Source organism: Lipotes vexillifer, unplaced genomic scaffold (assembly GCF_000442215.2).
Source record: "Lipotes vexillifer unplaced genomic scaffold, Lipotes_vexillifer_v1.1 scaffold77, whole genome shotgun sequence".
NCBI classification, from domain to species: Eukaryota; Metazoa; Chordata; class Mammalia; order Artiodactyla; family Lipotidae; genus Lipotes; species Lipotes vexillifer.
In genome coordinates, this window is record NW_006792456.1 from 2488172 (window position 1) to 2504399 (window position 16228).

At 50.9% G+C, this 16228-nt stretch overlaps 1 protein-coding gene across 2 annotated transcripts in view; it reads right to left on the reverse strand.

The window, feature by feature from the left end:
- SPTBN1 (spectrin beta, non-erythrocytic 1) overlaps nucleotides 1–16228 on the reverse strand; it is a 202211-nt gene that overhangs the window by 10432 nt on the left and 175551 nt on the right. Inside the window, exons 20-32 of one of the 2 annotated variants that reach the window (XM_007465683.1) lie at nucleotides 16207–16228; nucleotides 14804–15028; nucleotides 13904–13993; nucleotides 13453–13731; nucleotides 12641–12771; nucleotides 11229–11433; nucleotides 10470–10844; nucleotides 6596–6840; nucleotides 5326–5464; nucleotides 4233–4317; nucleotides 2105–2301; nucleotides 885–997; nucleotides 91–154 (exon numbers count right to left, since the gene is read on the reverse strand). The exon at nucleotides 16207–16228 is cut by the window's right edge and continues 248 nt beyond it. In XM_007465683.1, coding sequence (XP_007465745.1) covers nucleotides 91–154; nucleotides 885–997; nucleotides 2105–2301; nucleotides 4233–4317; nucleotides 5326–5464; nucleotides 6596–6840; nucleotides 10470–10844; nucleotides 11229–11433; nucleotides 12641–12771; nucleotides 13453–13731; nucleotides 13904–13993; nucleotides 14804–15028; nucleotides 16207–16228 — 2170 coding nt within the window. Of the gene's footprint in view, nucleotides 155–884; nucleotides 998–2104; nucleotides 2302–4232; nucleotides 4318–5325; nucleotides 5465–6595; nucleotides 6841–10469; nucleotides 10845–11228; nucleotides 11434–12640; nucleotides 12772–13452; nucleotides 13732–13903; nucleotides 13994–14803; nucleotides 15029–16206 lie in introns of both variants that reach the window. The other variant, XM_007465684.1, reaches the window with a different exon arrangement.

The window sequence follows — 16228 nt, forward strand, 5'->3', positions numbered from 1 at the left end:
ACTTCACAGTCCAGACCACGGCTGGTCACTGGCTGTCCGTCTGCTATTAAAGTTTTTGTAGTTTTGGTAGGTTTGAGAGCGGTAACTAACCCGTGGAGATCCCTGTTCAGCCGGCAAACCATTCTGGGAAACTTGTTCTCCTTTTGAAGCATCCCTGTTGGGGAAGGGGGAGAAAGAAGACAGAGGAGAGAAGAGGAGGAAAGGGGGGAAGGAGGGAGGGGAGAGGGGGAGAAAAGAAGAGGAGAGAGAGAAGACGGGGGAGAACACAAGTCAACTTTATTAGAGCTCTTCTCTCAGGAAAACATATGCAGCCCTCTTTCACATGACGTGATTTCCTTCTAAAAACTCTTTTAAGTGTTTCAAATTGACTCTAGATAGAGAGAGTAAGACCACAGGCATCCCTGCCCATAAAGGTGGCATTCAGGGTTGTCATGGAGCTTGGACCCCAGCAAAATAATCAGCCTTTCAGAAACAGAGAGTAATTTCTGCCCTTCGTGTGAAAGTCCCCCAGAACTTTCAGAAAGCATCACCACACAATCACTGGCCTGAAATCTGGGTAGTTCACTCCATCCATTTACTCATGTGGAAATTCTAAGTGTGTGTGTGTGTGTGTGTGTGTGTGTGTGTGTGTGTGCACATACACGTGTGCACAGCAGAGATGGTTGCTGTCGACATTCCACTCCCGCTGCCAACATTGCAGTGTGACTGTGGACAAGTCACTCTCCTCAAATGTTACCCGGGGGTGACCGTACGGAGTCTCAGTAGTCTTCAGAAGTGACTAACTAACAGGAAGGGCACATCAGCACGGGCTTAGAAAGTGTGCTCCCTAAACCTCTCTTGTCACTGAAGCTGAGACTAAAGTGGGCGGGCTGCCCGTGACTCACCACTGCTGCTGGGACTCGGTCTCCTCGGAAACCTTCGAGCTCGGCTCAGGAGAAGGCGGCCGCCTCTTCCTCTCCTCTTCCTCTTGCTGTCTGCGCACTTCCAGTAGCTCCAACTGAGGGAGAACACGCTGATGTGTGGCAGAACCCCAAACTCTGCCTCTTTTAAGGAGAGGGCTCCAGGAAACCCTCCCATCTGAGTGGTCTACGCTGGATCACGCGGGGCAACCAGAAGCTCTGACGTCCTAAGCAAAATCTCGTTAAGGTCATAGGAACTGCAGCTACAACCCAGAACCACAGGAAACAGAGGTCTGAGTGATGAAACAGATCCGTTCTACGGGATGGCAGAAGCCCTGCGAGTTGTGTGTGCCCCTGGGATATCGGGTTTAGTTTCTAAATGAACTCTGCAGCTCTCAACTTTGCTGAGGAAGAAAGCACCTGAGCATGAGGGTCCATGCTGGACTTCTCATCAGAGGTCAGACCAACACCACTGAGTTAGAGCTGCAATGATTCCCACAGAGGCTTGTGCTGCAGCAGGGATTCAGGTTCAGCCAAACCCCAATAACACGTTAAAAACAAAGCCAGGAAATAGACTAACTGGAACTAAGCCATTTCATGAGCAATGTATGCGTGTACCCAAAGTATTCCGTTTTAACACACATGTGTACAGGTACATTTTAGATGCCCACGACTGTAGAAATCGGGAAGCACACCATAAAGAATCAGCTTTCCACCAGGAGTGCAAGTGTCTCGGGAGAGAAAACACCAGTTGAGCAAGGCCTGTTCTGAGGCCTTTATTTTGGCAGAAGAGATCATCAGGACTGGGGAGAGTTTTCAGTGGTCTAAGATCGAGCTACTAGTGCTTGACGGGAATTCTAGTCCTGAAATCGGAAGAAAACTGTAAGGCTATGCTCCCTAGAAACCACGGCTTCTATGAGGTACAGGAAGAAAAGCAGATCAAAAGAGAAAAGCAAATCCCAATCGATCAATTCTCAGACAGGAAGTGACCACAGACCTAGGTGCCCAGGAAGTGGTTGAGGGGGCAGGAGCCCCGGACCATCTCCCCACGTTCTGTACCAAGAGAAACACCAACTCCAGGAAGATCCTTACTGCTTTTAAAATCAGAGCGATGACCTGAGCTCCCTAGCCTAGGAGGTGAGCAGGAAGGAGAGGCTGCCCACGGGAACCACGGCAGAGCACCCCGGCTCCCAGGGCCCACTTACTGTCGTCAGCCTTTCCAGGGCGGAGAACCTCTCGTCCCAGGTCGCTGCAGACTTTTCAAAAGCCTCGTGGCGCTTGATGAGCTTCTCCACCTCGTCCACGCTCTGGCCTATTTCTCGGCTGGACAGGTAGGGCTCCTGTCCGAGCAGCCAGGCCTCGGCCACACTGGCGTCCCTTGAGAACTGATGGACCTCCAAGACTGCACAGGGAGCCAAGAGTGAGTGTGGGGGCAGGGTGACTCGGGAGCTCAGGGAGGTGCTGCCCTCTGCTGGCAGCTGCCGGCACAACCGGCTTACAGTCTAGTCTAGATCTGCGGAGTCCCCATAAAGGTCATGTGAGCCGCACGTGTACAGCTTTAACCTTCCCAGCAGCCACATTAAAAACAGGTGAAGTTGATTTCAAATGCATATTTTAGACAACCTGATATAGCTGTTATTTCAACACGTAATCAGTATAAAAATTAACTGAGCTGTGTTACATCTTTTTTTTCTTCTGTCTTTGGAACCCGACATGTATTTTATACTCGGAGCACATCTTAATTTCGACCAGGCATGTTATGTTGCAAGTTCTGAAGAGCCCCATGTGGGCCGTGGCTACTATACGGCCATGCAGGGCCAGGAGGTATGCTCTGCTCACTCAGCCCTACTTCAGTGAGGTAAGCCTCAGAGCCCTGAAGAATTCACAATTTACATATAACCAGATTACTCTGATGGGACAGCCCATCCACCAATCACCCTTTCTGGGGTGGAAGTGCCATGTTTTACTTTGGGGGGCTGAGAGGCAGGGAAGGATCTGGAAGCAGTAAGGAAAGCAGGGACAGTATGGGCTAAGGCTTCTGCTTTATTCATTCTGTCCCTCCACAAGTGAGGAAACGCAGCATGACCTCCACCCACTGCAGCTGTGAGAAGGCGGCGGCCGGACCTCAGCTCTGCCTGCGCTGTGGCTGGCATTTTCATTATACCTTAAGCAGCAAAGGTTGGGGTCATTCAGGTAAGAAGATGACTGCGGGCAGCACTGGTGTCACCCTGGTGGCCTCCAACACAGCACAAGGAGATGCCCCCACTGCTCGAGAAACTTGTCACCTCATCAGGAATGCCCAGCATGCAACCTGGCGCCTAGCTCACAGTGGAGGGTAATCTGGGTTTTGCTGAACTGAACTGAACTGAACCTGCCCTGGGGGCTGGCAAAATTTACAGACCAAACCCTCATCCAAAGAATGATCAAAAGTGGGATTTCTTTCTCAAAATGGAGGGTAATGGGTTTTGCTGAACTGAACTGAACTGAACCTGCCCTGGGGGCTGGCAAAATTTACAGACCAAACCCTCATCCAAAGAATGATCAAAAGTGGGATTTCTTTCTCAAAAGAATTGAGATGGCCCCACTAGGTCTCTTATACAACTTTCAGAAAAGGCCCCTTGGATTCTGCTTCTAGAAAGCACTCCTGGTGCCTGAGAATAAGGTTATAATGTAATATAAGGACAGAGCCCAGAGCCCCAAACACAGAATGGCAAAGTACGGTAAATAATGCGGCAGTTGGGCTACCTCTGCAGTTCATACCAATCATAAATGCTCTTCCCGACACTGTATGTTATGGACTCTGTGTTAGCTCACACATTCCTTTACAAAATGAGATTAAAAATAGGATCTACCTCAGAGGGTTACTGTGGGAAGTCAATGAAGAAACACATATAAAACACTTAGAATAATGCCCGGTTCACTGCAAAATCGTTATCGTTGTGAGCTTTCGTAAGACCTAACAAGCCAACTTTCCACCTTCTTGACTCCACAGTAAATTCTCCTTAAAGATAACTGGAGGAGAAGGGGCTCCTGTCTGTACTCTCCCAGGGGGATGCCACATCCTGTCGTCCCCATACTGTTCCTACACACTCAGACCCCACTCACAACACTGAGGCCAATCATGAGATGAAAGATAATGAATATGGCACAGGGAACTACTTAAAAATACTTATTAGCATGAAATGGTGAAACAGGATATTAAAAAAGCAGCATTCAGAAAGACTCCAAAAATCATTAAGAGAGAACATCATATCAAATCAATTAAAGCAGGTAAATAAACTGGCTTGCTTTCAGTGGGGACCCAGAAAGAACAGAGATTAGGTACATCCTTACTCAGTCTTAACCATTCCCATCGGTCTTCCCACTTGTCAATCATTTCTTTCCTCTTTTCCGTCAACTGCAGTAACTTCTCCTTGATCTGTGAGAAAAGAGGACCCCAAGGACATCTTAATAGAGTAGATCACATCCTCCTAGTCTGACCCGTGATGGGCCGCTTCATGTAAGAAAAACACTTTTTTTTTTTTTGCGGTACGCGAGCCTCTCACTGTTGTGGCCTCTCCCGTTGCGGAGCACAGGCTCCGGACGCGCAGGCCCCAGCGGCCATGGCCCACGGGCCCAGCCGCTCCGCGGCATGTGGGATCCTCCCAGACCGGGGCACGAACCCGTGTCCGCTGCATCGGCAGGTGGACTCTCAACCACTGCGCCACCAGGGAAGCCCAACACTTTTTATGTAGAGACCACCACTAAGGCAGGAAAGATCTAAGGACTGCTCAGTCTATCTGCGTCCTGGGAGAGGAGAGAAAAGCATGGCGACGCTCCTTCCAGAAGGGGCTGAGAGGAAGAAGGCCGGGCTCCACCCAAAGCTGCTCTGTCGTGAGGAGGCCAACAATGCACTGAGCCCCCTCCAGACTCCGGGGCTCCCTGTGGCGAACACACTCAAGTCAAGAGCGGGGGGCGGCGAGAGGGGCAAAGCCCTGAGTTCTCGGAGGCCTCACACTGATAACCACTCCCCTCTGTGTCACCAGCATCCCAACTCGACTTAGCAACCATCCACTAAAGAGCAAACAGATCTAGGGCACAGGTGACAGAGAAGGGGTGACACCTTCTAGAACTGATGGAGGAGGTGAGAGAAGACGAACCCTCGACCAGAGGCCCTCAAATATTGTCTTCTGTGCCATGGATTGATTGGCTCTACACCTAGAGACTTGCCTGTCTTATTCTACACATACAGGAAAGAAGCAAGGAGCTCTGAAACACATGCAAGTGTGTGCGTACGTGGGTGTGAATGTAAGCATAGATTTCTCTGCGTGAGTGTCTATATATGCCCCCACACACGTACACACACGCTCACAAGAGGGAGTCACTTTACATCTGAACACCAGCTGCGCTCGCCCCAGGGGCCCCAAAGCGTAAGCGGCATCCTAACCTCCTCTGACGCGTAGTGCTTCCTCGCCAGCAGCGACTTCCCAAGTTCAATGCAGGTCGTGAAACTGTCATTACGAGCATCGATTTCTGCTTTGATACCTTGATGGTTATTCATTAATAGCTCCACAGAGGACACATCCCTAAAATTATACAAATAATACTTCCTTTAGGAGACCAAGCTTTTCAAACGATCGTGTAGGTTTCAAAACACGTAATTAATTTGAAGGAAACTGGCGGCACAGTATCTGATTCACAGTCTGAGCGCAGGCTGGGTTGCTGAGCTGCAGCGCAACGATGGTGTAACTCAGGCACAGCTTCACAACCTAACACTGAGAATAAGGCTACTTTTATTTTTGTGTGTGCGCTGAAACGATTTTTCTAGGTGGGGACCAGAAAAACCACTGGATCTCTGTTCAATCTTTTACTCTGAAATGCACCTCAGACTCTTCAAGAAGGTACAGAGGCAGTCACAGGTGTCCCCAGTTGTACCCCAGTGAGTTAGCTGCCGAAGGTTCAGGACATGTGTGTTTTAAAGAGCAGCAAATACCGTCTCCTTATTTAGACATGAAGACACACAGAGCAGGAACCAGCCAAGCAATCAGCGACTGGCAGAGCCGTGAGAACCTCTCATCCATCAAAACCGACTGACTGGAGAGTCCTGACCTAAGGAAACACAACTGCTTCATGTATGTGATAACCGTATTTCTTCTTTTGGAGCACAGCCCATCTCTCAGGTACAGTGAGGGCTGGAGCCAGCAGGGGTGAACAGGAGGCTGCCTGTGTCCCTGCTTGTACACCCACTAGCTCCTCTTCACCGCCTTGCATGAAACATGGCCAAAGAGAAGACACAGAACAAATACTAAATACGAATCCCGAGACACCGTTAAAGCAGATGCTGAGTGTAAGAGGCACCTTTGGTCATGTGTCTGAAGAGGGATGGAGTGCTTTTTGATCCGACAGACATAGAAAAAGAACTCAGAAAAGCCATCTCATTCCAGCGGTGAGGTAGAGCCAGCCCGGTCCCAGGTATGTGGCTGCTTTGAGGCACGGAGGCCCACAGATGAGAGCAGGAGGGCCTGGGTGAGCGTGGACCCAGGGGGACAGGGTCGGGGAGAAATGGGGATGGCTCCACAGGGCTCGACTACACCGGGCCCCTCGTTCCCTGACAACCGTGTGCAGGAGACAAGCGGCTCTCCTCAAGACCCCTCCCCACCCCCGCTCTGGCCTCGAAGCTCTGGGGCAGGGCCCAGCCGGGAGGCTGGCAGCATTACCGTGGCTTCTCCTGGGCTTCGATCTGCCGGATGACATCCTCCATCCACAGCATGAGGTCACGCACCATGCTGAAGAAGCGGAACTTGTCCCCCGTGTCCACCAGCCGCACCCTGCGGCCCTCGCAGGCGTCCAGCAGGGCCTTCCAGGCTTCCAGGACCTCGTTCTCCCGCTTCTGGATGTCCTCGGCCTTGTCGCCCGCATAGGCGGCCTGGAGGCGGGCTGCATCCTCCTGCAGCTGTCTCACCTGTGAAGCCGCCAGGAGACGAGACGGGTCAGAGCTGGGCCTCTGCGCCACCACCCGGCCTCCCACTCCCCCTCTGCACGCTACTCTGCCTTCGCGCTGATGGGAGCCCTGGTCGGGAAAGGTACACACGGTATGCACCCAGACACAGTAAAGGATAAACACCTAATCTGCTCCTGCATGGTACAGACGGTGTTTTTTTTTTTAAATCAGGAATGAGAAACTGCCATCAAGAACTCATTTTGAAACACCTTTTCCATTAGCTACGTGATGTTGCTGCTGAAAACAATATACGCATCACCTGTAAGAGCTCCCACTGCGGCACATTCCAACGTGAAAAGCAAAAAAGCAGCATTTAATGCAGTTGAAAATGCTGATGCCAAAGAAGGGAAAATCTTAACCAGCCACACTTCAATAAAAACTCTGGAGAACAAGAAATGCCAAGGAGCCTTATGAAAATATGCTACATGGAGATACTGTAATGTGTCATCTCCTAGTTGGCAAAAATTCAAGCTTGATGATGTATGTATGTCAGTGGGCTGATTCACTGCTGATGGGACAAAAGGTTACAGCTCCTGCAGAGGACGCAGGCAGTACCCACCAAACTTATAAATGCGTGTGTGCCTTTTGATTTCATGATTCCACTTTGGGGAATTTATCCTACATATACGCTTGCACTTTTAGGAAATGAAATACACATAAGGTTATTTATTGCACCAATGCCTGTAAATGCAGAAGACGGAATATAAAGTATCTGTTCGTCCATGAGGGACTGGTTAAATTACAATGGCACATTCATATAGGAGGCTCCCATGCAGTCATGAAAAAGAATGCGGAAGGGCTCTGTGTACTCATGTGAGAAGTACTCCAAGATGAAGGCTATGTAGAGAAGGCAAAGCACAGAGAGTGTACATGATATCAATACTTTCTGTGTAAAAAGGGGGAAAAAAAACAAGAAAAGGCTTTCACCCTTTTGTTGGGGGCGAGGGTGGCGGTGGAGGGCAGATACACCTTTACGAGAGAAACTAATAACCGTGGCTTATTTTGTATTCAAAAATTTCCTTCTCTTATGTTTTATATAAAGTACGTATTAGTAATGCCATACTCGTGCACAACATCTAATTTAAAATATACGTGTATGGGGAGCACACACTCAATCTTCATTTACTGATCAAAGTCGGAAGACAACAGACATCCTGAACGATAGCAGCCTTCAGATGTCCGTGAGGGGAGTTACGTGGAGAAACATCACGGCGGGGGGGATGGACACTGGGGCTTGCGGGGAGGTGTACCGACCCCGATCACTCGAAAGGCTCTAGGTGGTGGTAGGTAAGGAAAACAGATTTCTGCAAGAGATGCAAAGAAGAAATCAATGGGGTTTGGTTTCCCTGGTGATTTGATTTCCATATCCTAAGAGACTTTTGGAAACACTCTTTAAGTATGGCTCAGGTATTAACTCAAATGACAATAAGCAAGGTCCTAGGAAATTATTTGAAAAGCTTATCTCCTATATGACTAACCAAATCTTTCCAAACAAGTTAAAAAAAAAAAAAAGTTTCCTGGGCCTCTAGCTGTTTTTAATTTGTTCTCACAACAACAAACAAGGTAGACGAGGAGAGCGAAAGCAGAAATTCCCGCTAGAATTAACTACTGCTTTGAGGAGTCACTGCAGACCATCATCAGGTTCCCTCATGTCCACTGTTCCCGCACTGAATGGAGGATGGTGGCGGGTCAGGCTGGCATTAAGAGTAAAGCAGCCAAGGAGGAAACGCCATCGGCTTCTGGAGCCTGCACCGAGAGCCCTCCCTTCTGCTCTAACTGCAGGAGGGGCATGCATACTTTTGTGGCTGAAATGGCCTGGCCCAGCGGGTATGGTGAGGTGCAGACTATCAGGCTTGACGGAACAGATTCCTGCCCTGGATGTTCCTGGACTCTCAGTGGGCTCTCCTGCACCTCTCTGAGCCTCACAAAGTGAAGGGGTTTAATGAAAAACAACAACAACAACAACAACAAAAAACCGAAGGAGCAACTCTACCATCTCTGGAGTCTCCTGAAGTTGTAAAAGTAAATGATTTTACAGGTGCAGAGGAAAGGCCTGCAGCTAATAAGGCTTCCAGGCATTCCAGAAGTTCTCTCAAGCTTTTTAAAAGCTGTAACAATACACACTGCAATCCTTAAAGCATTAGGGAACCGAAGCTTAGGAAGGAAATTAAAACTTGCAGCGATACAGCGTGACAGGCTCAATTCAAGCCAGGGTCGGCCCTTCTCTGGTGGCCGTGCTCTAAGTGCACGTACACGTCAGACTGCATGGTTCAGGATCCTTACGCGCTCACGTGGTGCTGCTCCAGGACCTTACACGCAGTGAGAACCACTGAACAGGAAGCTGACAAGCTTTGGAATGGAGAATCCGCCAGCCGTGAAGGAAAGGCTGGAAACCCGTGCAATGCATGGGGGGCGCTTTTAAATTCTGCCTGATGCAGACCCTCAGCCACTCCACAAATCTCTTACATATTCCCTCCACACCTTCTACCTCCAAGGATGGAAAAGGGGAAGCCACTTAATGTGAATGGAGCCCCAGCTGGGACCTACCTTTGCTTTCAGAAGGGGCAAATTAAGGGGAAAACAACAGCAGCAGTAAAGGTGGTCCTTCCACAGAACAAACCCCAAAGCACACCAAAGAAGGCTGGCACGCTAGATCAGGGGCGGGTCCACGGCAAATCTGGGCTCCCTGTTTTTATGAAGCTTTGCTGGCACACAGCCACACCCTTCCCTTTCGGATTGTCCGTGGCTGCTTTGTGCTACGATGGCGGAGATGAGCAGTTGTAACGGACTGTATGTCCCACAAAACCAAAAATCTGTACTGACTGGGCTTCTACAGAAGTCTGCCAACCCCTGCAGTAGATCACTGACGTGCTTCTAAAAGGTAAAAACAAACCTCCTGATATCCTGAGAGCTGATACGTTTAAGAAAACGGACTTCGTCTCTAAGATCTTGAAATTTAAGGGAAAAGACAGATACAATTTATGTTTCATCTAATAGGCATAAGACTAAGCAGTAAACGGTGCAGGAATGAGAGTGTGAATTAGAGAGTGATTATACTACAGATCGTGACTGTTATATTGTTATCACTTTGCCAGGCAGCTCTTAAACAAAGCCTTAGTGTTAACCACCTCATAGCGGGGAGGGGAGGAGCGGGCATAGTAAAACGTTAGAATCTTGTTTTCTCTCTTCTCCAGTACATAACTCAGACTCTGGCTGACGGAAAATAACGAGGTATCATTTTGGAAATTATTCCGGATGGATATGCCAGCATAATTCAAATTCTTGCTGAGAAGGCCTAAAACTTGTAAATGTCTGTGTATGTGTCTGGGTTGTTTATTTTAATCATAAGTACTGTTCATCCAACAGTGTCTGCAAAATGTGGCACACTGAGAATGTTACGGACTGGTAAGTTCTCCCAGATGGAGCGTTACAACAGTGTGTGTGATACGTGTGTGTGCACACGCACGTCTGTTTGATTTGGGCAATTCTTCGAGGCATGTTTTGCGGAGCCAAGGAATGGAGAGAGATGCTCCGAGAGACACTGTATGGAAAGAAGCCCTCCCACCACCGCTGGGCAGCGCCTCACCCACCTGAGTGCCCAGAGCCTGGATGTCGTGCTCAAACGTGGTGTGCATCCTCTGTAAGGTCTCCACTGTGTTCTGATCTCTCCCGAGCTCCTCGGGGAGTTTCTTGTGCTTGTCCTGGATGCGCCCAAAGATCTCCTTGGCATCATGGTAAAACTTGTGCAGTTCATAGGAGGCGGCGAGGATCTGCGTCCTCGTGTCGATGAGCTCCAGGAGGTCAGCCCAGGCTTCGTTGAGCCCGTCCTTCCACTCGGCGATGGTGGCGGCATCCGAGTGTCCAGAGTTGATGAGTTCATCTGCCATGTGATTGACCGTGTCCACGCGCTCCTGCCCAATGTTCCCTGTGTCCCGGGCGAATTCCCGGAATCGTTCTTGTAGCATCTGAAACAGGGATGCGCACCAAGAAATCAGTGAGACTACCGTGAACACTTTATTTCTTGATCACGCGAACGTCCTTTGGAGAGAAATGCCTGACTTAACAGATCTCAGCTCCAAAGCCTCTTTATCAATCAGCCTTCCTCCTTGCTCACTGCCGCCGAGTAAGGCCCGGGCTCCATCTCCTCTGACCAGAGGAGGACAGGGCACGGCAGAGAAGTTCAACAACCCCCAAGTCGCCCGGTGACCAAAGTCTCAAGTTGAAACGAAACCCCGCCATCTCTGGCTCGAGTCTGGGGTGCGTTCTCTGCTCGCAGACAAGGCGCGCAAGGGGCCTTCCGCAGCCCGCGTGCGCCGCGCGGCCACCTGGGCCCCACCCGCGGTACTTGCCGTGACGTGCTCGTAGTCCTGCCCCAGCTCGTGCGACCCTGCGACCACCTCCCTCTCGGCGATCCACTGCTCCAGGTCATCGACCTCCCGGTTGAGCTGGAACAGCCTGTGCCTCTCGTCCAGCTTGCCTCTCCTCTCCTCGGCCAGGTCCTTGAGGCCCGCGTACAGCTTGTCCACCTTGGACTGCCGCATGCTGATGCGCTCACTGCGGGGCGGGGTGTGGGGGGCGAGACGAGGGGGACATGTTCTTCAGGGAGCCAGTAAACAAGGGGAAATGCCAAGAGATCACGTCCTACAACACTTCTCAAAGGAAACTTCAAAGTTAACCTATTTAGCCTAAAAAATAAAACTCTGAACTTTGACCTCAAGTAATGAAGAGCCAACGTGTAACAAAACACAGTGATTGAGGACAAAGGCCATCCTGGCCTGTGTGATGACGGAGGGAGGGGAGAGAAATCGAAACGCTCTGCACTGCTGGCTCCGTATGCCAGGACTTCCTCTGATATTAGAAGTTAACCCAGGATCTGTTCTCAGGTGCCATACTGTCGAAGGGACAGGTAACACCCCCATCTGCACACACCTTGACCTTCTCTGGGCTGCATGCTCTTCTCTGCCAGGAGGGTGCGCCCTGCTTCTCCCATTTCCTGGGTCCTGGGGGTGCAGCATCCATCCCCCTCCCTCCAACTTCTCCCAGAATGACAGTCTTCCAGCATGAAAGCAGTCAGACAAGGACTTATTGATGCCTGTCCTTGGGAGATGAGGAAGGCCACTTTCCTGGGAGTCCTGATCACGAAGCCCTGAAGGACCCCCTGTACCAACCCAGCCACTGACCTCATCTCCAACTTGCCTTGGTTAATGCACAAAGCCGATTCTTGTCTGTCTGAGCCGTAACAGGCAGTTCCAGAGAAAGCCACTGAAGTGAGCATGTAAGCCTGGTATGTAACAGTGCAGGAGTACCACACACTCCCTTTTCTTATTCCTGAGGCATTCTCAAGACTCAAGGTATAAGAGTTCAGAGGCGGCATCATTTTCTTCTCTCGGTGGCCCTTTTAATTTACAGGCCCAAGTACCCTTATCCATTGCTCTATTAAAACTAGTAATTACTTTCCTAAACTGGGTGACTTTTTAAACCCAAGGCTAGGTGCTTTTATCACCTGTATATCCATGCAAGTCAATCGGTACTTCTGACGCATGACACCAATAATCTTCTCTCAATAGGGCTTGGCCAGCAGGAGATACCCGCAAGAGTGAGCTCCTATAATGTAACCGTTCACCCTTCCTATTCAGCACAGGCCTACTGGGTCTGTTGTAAAAATGCTTCCCAAAGATCTACATTACCAGTTACTCGAACGAGAGGCCCTGACTGGGGAGGGACTGAGAAGCCAGTCTCATCTTCGCGGAACAGCACTCACCTTTCGGGATGGCTGTCGGCCACCAGGGCCCGGCTGGTCTTGGAGAGCTGATGCACCGTGTCCGCGTAGTCCTCCACGGCTTGTTCCAGAATCTGGTGCTTCTTCAACATGGAGACGGCGCTCTGCTCATCCTGCTTAGAGAGGCAGCCGTCACAACCACAGCCGTCCCCCCGCCCCTTGACCCAAAGCCCCTGCAAGAGGGGCCGGCTGACTGCGTGGTGTGGCAGGAGGAAGACTTGGCAGAAAGGAAAAAAAGCCACAGGTGTGACATGGGCGCTGGGATACGGAGCGCTCCACGAGCTTCAATGTGGACTGGACTGTGGGAGCCTCTGAAAGACGGACATGAGGATGACGCAGGATGACGCAGGGTGACGAGGACCTGCTGAAGTATGAGGTAAAGCCCAGGCAAACCAAGTGTATCCTGGCTGGCTGAAGACCTCTCCACGGTCTAACAGATGTAGATAACAGCAACCTGGTGAGAATACCTTCAAATGCTGCTAGACGGTCTCAAAACTAAAGCATCTAGTATATACTGTAAAAGGCAGACTTCGGCAAATTTCTATTTAAAAAAGCGGAGGGCATGACGAATCCGGTCTTAACGACAATACTGGGATTCAGACAAGAAAATTCTGCGTCGAGGGGCAAAGGGCCAGGTTCCAGCCACCAGTATGCACCACGCTGCCCCCACGACCGAGGCGACAACGAAACGTTTCACAAGGACGTCGCCCCCGGTGGTGCACAAGCTCAGGCTCTGCGTCTGAGGCTCTCGGGCGGCAGGGCTGGTGGGAGGGGGCCCGGCCTCCCTGCCTCACCTTGGCCTTCTCCTCGGACATCATGTACAGCTCCTGCTCGCTCATCCACGCCTCGGCCTCGGCCGCGTCAAAGTAGTACTGCTGGGCCTTGTGCGCCTCCTCCAGCCGCCGGTGCCGCTTCTCCGTCTCCTCGATGAGGAGGCCCCACAGCTGCTTCAGGTCGGCCAGCCTCTGCCGGATGGCCTCGGCGTTGAGGCTGCTGTCCGTGACGATGTTCTGGCTCCTCTCAAAGATGTCGTCGATGCGGGGCTGGTGGCCCTGGATCTCCTTCTGCAGGGTCTGTGGGAGCAGGGCATACACGCCGGAGGCTCACTAAGCCCTGGCAGCTCGCTGCTTGTGCCGCGCCTCGGGGGCCGAGGAGAAGCTGCCAGCCCTCAGAGCTCCCCTGCTCACCGCCTTGCAGCGTGGCGCCGATTCACCAGGAGGAGCCAGCCCCGGCAGACACGCTTACCTGATTTTTCTTTATTAACAGCTGCACGGTCTGGAGGTTGTGGCCGTGATCCGTGGAAGTTGCCAAAGGCATCCTCTCTCCAACCCACAACTGGAAGGAAGTGTAAAGAGGTGGTCAGGGCCACTCAAAGAGAACAAATATTTGATGCAAACGAAGGCAGGAGGGGAGAGCAGGGAGGCCGGCGTGAGAGAGGAAGTGTATTCAACCCCACTGGGGGATAAACGACAAGGTCCTACTGTACAGCACAGTGAACCATATTCAATATCCTGTGATACGCCGTAATGGAAAAGAATATGAAAAAGTATAACTGAGTCACTCTGCTGTACAGCGGAAATTAACACAACATTACAAATCAACTATACTTTAATACAATTTAGAAAAAGAAAAAGAATCCCACTGGGAAGGGTGGCCTGGGGAGCCTGCCCTTCTTCTCCGATACAGGGCACGGGCCAGTCTTCCAGGCCTTACTTCATCCTCAATACCGGACTCCCCGTGAGTCCTCATTGTTTGCTTTTAAAACTACCGTTCGGGGCTTCCCTGGTGGCGCAGTGGTTGAGAGTCCGCCTGCCGATGCAGGGGACGCGGGTTCGTGCCCCGGTCGGGGAGGATCCCACATGCCACGAAGCGGCTGGGCCCGTGAGCCATGGCCGCTGAGCCTGCGCGTCCGGAGCCTGTGCTCCGCAACGGGAGAGGCCGCGACAGTGAGAGGCCCGTGTACTGCAAAAAAAAAAAAAAACTACCATTCGAGGGGCATTAAACCCTTGAGTTATGCTTAGAAAACCCGACAGAAGAACAGAGTTACATTTTGTGTGGATACACAGAACAGGGCTGGGACGGCTCAGCCCACTGACATGACCAAGGTGGGTCGGGCCCAGGCTGGCCAGGCAGGGAGGTACTCACGATCTCGTCCTCCACGTCCCTGTTGAACTGATGGATCTCTCTGGAGGCCAGCAGGTTCTGCTTCCTCTCGTTCAGGGGCTCCAGCAGCGCCATGAACTTGGTCTGCACGGTGAGGCGCTTGCTGTCCACCTCGTCCGTGCTCTTCCCCTCCTGGCTCAGGGCCTGCGCCTGGCTCTGGAGCTCTTCGATCTCCTTCTTCCGCACCTCCATCTGATTCTCCAGCATCTGAGGGCGAAGACAGACCCACCTTCACACCCGAGACGAGGGACACACGGAGGGTGCTGTAAAACGTTCCCCTGTGGCACTGGCCACAAGGGAAGACCCAAGAATATTCACTGATACAGTGGAGAGCCCAAGAAATGGTTCCGCACGGCCAGCGAACCAGCAATTAGCGCTCCACTTCGTCAGCTGATCTTTCAAAAAAAAAAAAATCCCTAGAAAGATTTTTTTCAACTTGGTAGCAACTGTCCAGTTTACCCAGGAACTTAGGAGGCAAATGACAGGGGAAACAAGAATTAATCATGGGGAAAGGAAAGGACAGCCTTCGTCTGCCTGTTCAGATGCCATAACGACGTTGGAAACCAGCTGAACCCCCAGGAAGGAGTCAGGTCTTCTGCTTCCAGTTCTTTTAGGCCAGAAGGACGGCCAATGTTACCATCTCCTCTCGATTTCTTCAGTCAGAAAGCTGATTATTCTTCTTGAAAACACTGGACAATGGCTAAAAACATCCTAACTGTGTATTTACATGAGGAAAACGAGCAAAAGCAGAAGCAGAGGTCTCTCACTCAGGAAAGACCACCCTGGGAAGCCCACACACGGCCGGCTTAGAGACAAGGGGCTGGCGTCTGAGAATAAACCGACTCTTTTCTTAGGTAGGGGAGGACTTGGCCACACACTGCAAACCTGGCCCAGGGAGCTCCTGCCAGGTTCTGCCACCAACCTGCTTGCTCAACCTCACCGGCGATGCTTCCTCCTCAATTCAGAGTAAATTCATTGGCCCCTAGATGGGCTTTACTGTGATGCAAAAAAACCCAAATTTCTTTTATTATTTATCAAGTGCCCTGAACAACTCAGGTAACTATCACATATCTAGACGTTATACAGCCAAGTATGCAAACACAATAACTTTCCTTCGTGTAAATTTCAGACTAAATGAAATGAATATTTACTCAACTGTTAAGTGGTGATACTATCCATCAACCAAGATGATAATGAAAGAATATTTCCATGCATGGACACCCAACACTGCTACTGTGCCTTTCCAATTGATTCTGGAAATGTCCCACGATGCTGTCAGAGCCCGCTGTGCTGGGTTAAAATCCCTTCACACACCAAGGGGATGTCTGAGAACACGGTGGGCGAGTTAAGACTATCAGGACCACGGCAGAGAAACAGCCACTTGCCTGTTGCTTTTTCAGCAGGGTG